Genomic DNA, 7,690 nt, shown 5'->3' on the forward strand with positions numbered 1-7,690 from the left:
CATATAAAAGATATTTCCAGTAGAAAAATAAATGTACAAGCACTTATAAGTAAGTAACAAAGTAATAATCTTAATCTTTGTACCTTTTTATTAGTAAATATTACCCATTAAATTATTATTTTTCCAAAATGAGAAAAAGCAGCATATTTGGTGGAGGGTAGAAACAGCAGCACCATCGATGGACCTCTGATTGTAATAGTTCGAGCTGACAGAAGAGAGCACCAAATCCCCACAAAACAAACTGGGAGGTGTTTTCAATCCAGTGCTTTCCCATCAAAACTAGAACCCACATTCCACAAACGTTGGGACGCTGTACAAACAGAAATCAAATGTTTTACTCAGCGTCCAAACTTTTTCTGGAGTCTGGGCTGTATTTTAGATTTTTTTTTTTTTTTTTTTGAACCACCATGACAGTCTCAACTGCACACACATACTGTACGGCACATATTTACTGTACATATACACGCTGTACCCACCTTCCGTTGTGTACACCTCACAATAATAACGTATCTACAGTATATATCTGTCTATGTGTTAAAACGAGGAGCTTGTGATCCCATATGTTGTGTTTAAACAGCTCAAACCTTCTGGTTTGATTGTATTTGACTCAACAATGTCTCAAAACTCATCAGGCACTTGCAAATGTTTGAGTCGTTCAGCTTGTCTGTGGCTTGTGGAGGACGACGTTTGGAAGCACACAGCTTTCTCTTCTGAGTTCATGCTGCTGTTGTCTTCCATTCATTCACTGAACGGCTCACAGACGGTAACGCTGCCGCACTTCGAAGAAAAGCAGCTCAGTTGCCATTATTGAGCATGCCCAGTAGCGTCCTGGGATCCATCCCCTGCTGCTGGGCCATCTTCTGCACATCGAAGCCCATGTGCTTCAGGAACTGGATCACGCTCATCTCCTGTCCCGTCAGCTGGTCGCGAATCGTCGGGCAGGAGGGGTTGCAGTGAGGCCACGGGCAGCTGTCGATCAAATGCCGAGGGCAACCCCTCACGGGCGGGGCCTTGTGCTTCTGGTGGTTGTGGCTGCCGTTGATGTGGTTGCTGTCCTGAAGGCTTCGGTCCCAGCAGTGGAGGGCGCGGGGCAGGGAGGTGCCTTTCACCTGAATGTCCATCCAGTGGCTGCAGGGGCAGGAGGACAGGCAGTGATGGAGGGTCAGAGGAGAAGGAACAGGAGGTGAGTAGGTGAGTTAATGACAAGACCTCCCAAAACGTCTATGAGAATCACGTGACATGTACGATAAAATCAAATAATTATGGGGACTTTCATGATGATTTGAATTGACGGATATAATTATCGAGTTACAAAAATCTAAGAATGATAAATTAGCTGATATTCATTTATCGGCATAAGCACATAACAAAGTCTATTACAGTGGCACTGAATATGACTGCGTGCACTTGTCATCTTACACGCTGAGTCAGCAGCAGTGTTTGAGTAAGCTGCTAACAGAGAAAAGCTCAGTGATCAAAGTTTCTTGAATTAAAAAGGTTTGATTCACTTACGTTCGAGTAATGAGTTCATGTGACAGACAGGCTGGAGCAAACATGGCCCTGCCATTCAAAACACAGTCACAGTCAACAGAACAGCCTTTCTTTTCTTTACAGGATCTTGCATGTGTGTGTCTGTCGGTCTTACGGGACATCTCGTAGCGTGCTCCTCAGCTCTTGTCCCAGGTTCTGTATGTACCTCCACTGGCCCTCGTGGACGGGCTGTCCGGTCAGGTGGATGTTGTCCACCGTCAGCTGGGCCTCGTCAAACAGCCACTGCACCACAAACACCGGGCCTGGACAGGACAGAGGACGCACTGCAGGTCAGACCTCAGGCGACACACACCAGCGTCTGTCTTTCTCATAAGGGGGCTTCGTCACTCACTTTTTAAGGTGGGGTACACCTTATATCCAAAGAAGCAGTTCCACTCCTCCCCCACGTGAGCCTGTCTGCAGCTCTCTGGCACCAAGCCGCCCCAGTACCTGCACAGCAGCAAACACTCATCATTCTTCAAAATCTGTGCTCTTCAGTCTCCCTTCAGTCCATCCTCCTGTCCTCTCAGGTGTGCGTCTGCCCTACCTGATGCCTCTCTTTATGGCCTCAGTGGGGGCACAGCTGATGGTATCCAGGCAGTCTGTGAATTTGTACTGTTTGTTGTCCAGGAACCAGCCAGAGTCAGCCAGACCCCTGACCTGAACCCCCCGGTGGCCCTGCGACTCCAGCTGCTCAGCAACGAGGTCCACGTTCAGGAGGACACCTGTACCACCCGCACTGGTGTACCACAGGAAGAGTGGGGTCAGAGGGAGCACCTGAACCATCATCTTTGGTAAACACATACACACTGTACAGAAGGCCACACACACACACACTCACGGTGAACTGAACTGACCTGCTTCCTGCCAGAAGCAGGACCTTGGCGTTGTCCAGACCTTTCGTCAGCAGCTCGTTCACCACCTCCTTAATGATCAGAGAGCCCATGAATGCATAATCACCTGAGAACAAAAATGATTGAATTTATAGTCACATGACATGCTTCTCACGACGATGACTAACCTCATATCAGCATCATACACCTGCTGAAAACACACCCAAAGCTCACAACCCCCTCTTTCCATCATGAATTTCAAAGAGGTGCATTTCAAAAAATAACAGTAGGACTCTCGTATTTTAAGTGTTTTGTATGTGATTAGTTTACAGGGCTGTTAATGCAAAAACACATTCGAGTCCAAGTGGCTCCTGATTGATTACATTAGATTATACTTAGTGATACTCAGCTTCTTTTTTGCTCAAAGCTGCTGCAGTTTGAAAGGAGAAATTAGAGGGATTTCTCAGTTAATGGGTGAAATCATGTAGGATGCACAGCTTCTATCTGTTGGTATATATAACCCTGCCAACACAATATAATGAGGAAGTCAGACAAAGCTGAGGGGGAAGTTCAAGGATGTACAGGTGACATGAGGAAGACACAGATGAGGAGTTCCCAGATCATAAGGTCTCTGTGTCTGTGGCCTCTGATCTGTTCGCTCCTTATCTCTACCTTTAAAAGTTAGTGCATCAATAAAGCTTTTTATATCCTCAGCCAGATCGACAAGCTCACAGACTGATTACTGTCTTACTGTGATCTGTCCTCGGCGTCGCTCCGCTCCACACATCACTGGAGCAGTACGGGATGAAGCTGCAGGAGAGAGAGAGAGAGAGAGAGAGAGAGAGAGAGAGAGAGAGGGAGAGAGAGAGAGAGAGAGAGAGGGAGAGAGAGAGAGAGAGAGAGAGAGAGAGAGAGAGAGAGAGGGAGAGAGAGAGAGACAGAGAGAGAGAGAGAGAGAGGGAGAGAGAGAGAGAGAGAGAGAGAGAGAGAGAGAGAGAGAGACTGACAACTGGAATCACATTTAAAATCAGAGCAGTTTTTATTTGAGCCAGTTGGCTGACGGCCCACACCTTTGTAGACTGTCCAGGTGAAGCTGAGTAAAGTAATGATATTATGTATATTATATATAATATTTCATTAATCTAATATCATAGTTTCAGACATTGGACAAGTCATACAAGCAGCAGTATGTCAAAAAAAAAAAAAGTAGAAATAATTGTTTTGTTGTTTTTACTAAAACAATATGATTCCCATCAGTTATTTTCTAAAAAAGATGCAACTTTGCCAGGAAGAATTATTGTTGAGAAAACAAGAAAAATGAGAAACAGAGACACAAGCTCTTACACCATGTTGGCGTTCCACCAGTGAGGGTTTTCCTCTGGTTGAGGAGACAGAATTCCTGTTCCTGTGAAACAGAGTAAGAAACATCAAACATTCGCTTCAGACGTCCTCATCATGGACTCAAAACGCTCCAGTAAGAGTCAGACGGCTCAAATCTTTAAAGCCTCTTCCTAAAATTCCCAAACCTTGACGTACAGTGGTGTGTTTTTGTATAAGCTGAGGTGTGTGTTTGCTGTGTGTGTGTGTGTGTGTGTGTGTGTGTGTGTGTGTGTGTGTGTTTTCCCTGCGGTCAATAAGTCATTAACTTTCACTGCTTTGGTCAGCAATTACATGCAGCCATTGAGGAGCTCTGGCTACTGCACCGGCCACCGGTGTAAAGTATGCACAGAGAGGGTGGTGGAGAGAGGGAGCCATAAACAAACAAGGAGCCCCTGAAGGCTGGAGGGAAGGAACCAGAGAGTTTGACTTTTGAAGATGAATGCAAACTCAGCTGAAAAGGAAACACAAACATGAATCTATGAATCTCGCTCATTCAGGACCTGTTTTTTTTTTTTTTTTTCCGTGTGGGGAAAGCAAAAGCCCGGTGGGGCCGCGCAGAGATTTTGCAAACGCTGCGCAGACACTTTCGTGCACGTTTCTGTGTCTGTGCGCGAGAGATGGTGTGCATGGACTGTGACGCACACGATGCAGGGACGTGTCTTCTCACCTGTTCTGGTTTGCGGCCACTTGGTGGAGCTCATCAGTCTCCTCATGGTCTCGTACCTGCTGTCACAGGTCTGCCTGTTGAAACAGTACCATCCACCTGAACATCACACACACACACACACACACACACACACACACACACACACACACACACACGCGCGCACACACGCACACGCGCGCTTGTTAACAGGTCACACACTGCGTTTCGCCTCCATCTGTGTGCTGGTCTCTATCGGTTTGATGCTCACCTTCTAAGAACAGCAGCCACCTCTTGCTGCCTTTAGACTCCTTGATGTAGTACCTGTGTGAAAACACCAAAACTGTGAATGTCTCTCTCTCTCTCTCTCTCTCTCTCTCTCTCTCTCACACACACACACACACACACACACACACACACACACAACACACACACACACAGATGCATATGTACACAACCCAAGCTCCACAGGAGGGATGCTACCTTTGATCCGCACATGAAAGTTTTGGCTCTGATTGCACAGCTAAAAATCTCTGCAGGAGACTGTTTAGAGGCTTTCAGAGCTTGAAATGGTTATTTCCAAAAAAAAAAAAAAAGAGTAGAGGAAACTCTTCATGTTGTTGGCAGCACACACACACCCTCTCACACACACACACACAGAGGATTAACAGCATGGGTGGCATATGGAAAGTTCCCTGTTATTCACACAGTCAAAGTCTTCTATTTGATTGGTGACTTAGTCCTCTTACAGTTGCATTCTTGTATATTTACCACATATTTGCGACTTAAAGTCCTGTTTGCTGCACTGCCTCATCTGATAAAGGAGTAACAACATAATACTTGTAATCCTTTTCGCCCAGAGCATCAAAGTAAACCTTTAGGTTACTGCATCTTAAGATCACGGTGAATCCCTCGCTCTCGGCAGAAACAGTGCCATGTGATGTTGCAGTGATGTGCAGGAGGCACAGCAGCTGAAGTCTGAACATAAACGTGTTTGTTTTGAGGTGGTTCACTTGTTGACACTGTGCAGCCTATAAAATGACTCAGGCATGAATTAGTCAAAGCTGCAGTCTCACGAGGACATCCGCTCGCGGTCTGTAGTGAGATGACTGCTTTTAAATGTAAGTCACTGGAGACATGAAATGATTCACATTTGATTTCTTCTGTTTCTTCCACTGGAGAAAAACACCTGTTCAAGGCAAACGCTTTAAAAACATCATCATTGGTTGTATTATTCTCGCTCCATATTGTAAATATCAGACCCAACAACTTTGGTCCATCCAGTTTAAATGAACTCTTCCCTGCAGGGCAAAAGAAGAAATGCCTCTCTGTCGGGTGCGCGCATGCTTTCTGTCTCATGTATAGTGCTCAGCGGCAGCGCGCACTGCGTTCCCTCTGATCTGGTCCCTGGATCCATTTTGGTTACATCCGGACTGACAATGGACCGAAGGGCACTTTACTAAACCGCCAGAGTAACGCAAACTGGATGTTTGGTGAAGCAGAGCGCCACTTGGCCCGTGCGCATTCGTGTCTAACCAATCTCTAACCTGCATGCAAACGATGACAGGTCTTTGAAGTGGCATGTTATAAGTTACTGACAAAGCAAAGAGACAGTTCACTCACCCCGCAGGTGACCCGTCATTGCAAGTCACGGATACATTCTTCAAAAAGTGCAGCTTCATGTCTTGGTCCAGCTTCTGCGCAGAGCACGGGTACAGTGACTGCGCCAGGTTCTTTATCTGCACCATGAAGCTGTCCATGTTGCCCTCCACGGCTGTAAAGTCTAACGGGAAGCTCTCTGCTCCGTCCACCCGCTCCCTGTTGGCCGCAGGCTGCTGCTGCTGCACCCGCCGGGCTTGCGCCCGGCCGCCGGCCGCTCTCTTCGCCTCCACCGGTGCGCTCATATGGATGAAGAGCAGCAGCAAGCAGGAGCGCACCGCGGACAGCCCGGCCGAGCCTCTCAGCACTCCACGGCTCTGCATGTCTAACTGTTATCGGAAAAACCTGTCTCAAGTGTGCGCGCGAGGGCTTTTAGTAAAGCACAGCATTTCCTAAGAGTGGTCAGAAAAGTGAGAAGTTCTTTGAAGACGCACGGACTCTTGGAAGCTGTCGCTCGTGGAAAAAGTTCGGGATGAACGCAGGTTATGGTTCTCCATGGTCCCTTCAGAGATGGGGAGCTGCTTTTTAAAAAAAAATCACCCAAAAGCACGCGCCGTCCCTACATCATTTCAGTCCTGAAATCATGAGCAGCCAAAAAGGCGTCATTACGCGCGGAGAAGTCCCTGAATTCAGCGCAGCTTCACTGAGGACCTGTCGGCTCTTGGTTCAGGTCCTCAAAAGCTGCGGACGAAGTGGAATTTTATTTGAAGTCCCCCTCCCCACCGCCCCCTTCCTGCCCCCAGCCCCGCGTGCTTCTCACTCTCGCGGGCCAATCGTTATTATCGTTGGCTGATGCTCCTCTCGGGGCGTCGGTCTCACACCAAGGGCGCGCGCATGCCTGGCACGCCCCTTCGCTCGGTGCGCTCATGCGGTCGGTCCCTTTGATGTTGTGTCATCATATGACCACGCTGCCTTTGAAGTGTCTGTGGTCGAGTATGGTGTGTGAGGGGACCGTCGCGGGCGGACAGGCCGCGGAGGGTCACACCATGCCGCCTGGGCCCAACAGAAACAAGTCTCCGCGGAGTCACATGCTCATGTTCCTTTTGTTCGTCGCTGGTGGAGATAATCTGACAGAGATGAGTTAGTTAGTTAGCCTATGGAGCGTTTAGGAAGTTTGTTGGAGAGATAAGATCAATGGAAGGCTTTGAATCATGACTGTGGCCTGAGTGGATATGCAGCTCTCCTTCAGTTACACTCAGAAGGTGTCACACACACATTTAACACCTATTCCTAAAAGCCCATAGCATCCTTTGAATGGGTCAAATAAGGGCTGTTGCATCGAATCACTTAGTGAAATCTACAGGCTTCATTCATATGTAGCTTTGCCAGCTGCTCACGGTGGCTGGTCAGCACCCTGACAGCGGATTCCTCCTCCTCTTCATCATCATCATCGTCAGATTGGAATAGCTCTGTATCAGGACATTTTCAGCAGATTGATATATTGAGGAGAACACTTCAGCCTTGACAAACATGCTTTGCTGAGCACATGCTGCCTTTTCTGATGTCGTCTCAGCCTCTGGTCCTGTTTAACACTCTCTGTCTGTCTCATCAGGATGTTCCTCACAGTGCCCACCGAGGCTTCACAGCAGCCCATCACACTGCTGGCTTTGAATGCCGGTAAGCGTAAAGGTTTTGACTGTTGGCC

The 7,690-nt window shown here is 47.7% G+C and overlaps 1 protein-coding gene across 1 annotated transcript; it reads right to left on the minus strand.

Annotated features, from left to right (window-relative positions):
• Positions 1 to 399: 399 nt before the first annotated feature.
• On the minus strand, positions 400 to 6,823 carry notum1b (notum, palmitoleoyl-protein carboxylesterase b). The gene is made up of 11 exons (XM_076728025.1): positions 6,010 to 6,823; positions 4,658 to 4,710; positions 4,411 to 4,506; positions 3,708 to 3,768; positions 3,115 to 3,173; positions 2,388 to 2,490; positions 2,078 to 2,269; positions 1,883 to 1,980; positions 1,646 to 1,793; positions 1,513 to 1,560; positions 400 to 1,128 (listed from the first exon to the last, which is right to left on the minus strand). The coding sequence occupies exons 1-11, from the start codon at positions 6,366 to 6,368 to the stop codon at positions 795 to 797; spliced, it is 1,551 nt and encodes a 516-aa protein (XP_076584140.1). The 5' UTR covers positions 6,369 to 6,823; the 3' UTR covers positions 400 to 794.
• Between the last annotated feature and the right edge of the window lie 867 nt (positions 6,824 to 7,690).

The sequence above is a fragment of the Chaetodon auriga genome, chromosome 4, assembly GCF_051107435.1.
Source record: "Chaetodon auriga isolate fChaAug3 chromosome 4, fChaAug3.hap1, whole genome shotgun sequence".
Lineage (NCBI taxonomy): Eukaryota > Metazoa > Chordata > Actinopteri > Chaetodontiformes > Chaetodontidae > Chaetodon > Chaetodon auriga.

Excerpts from the sequence above, each read along its gene's own strand:
- notum1b (XM_076728025.1), bottom strand. The coding sequence starts at position 6,368 with ATGCAGAGCCGTGGAGTGCTGAGAGGCTCGGCCGGGCTGTCCGCGGTG. Across the intron at positions 1,981-2,077 it reads GCCATAAAGAGAGGCATCAG|GTACTGGGGCGGCTTGGTGC; the intron begins GTAGGGCAGACG and ends GCTGCTGTGCAG. Across the intron at positions 1,129-1,512 it reads CATGAACTCATTACTCGAAC|CCACTGGATGGACATTCAGG; the intron begins GTAAGTGAATCA and ends CTGCCCCTGCAG.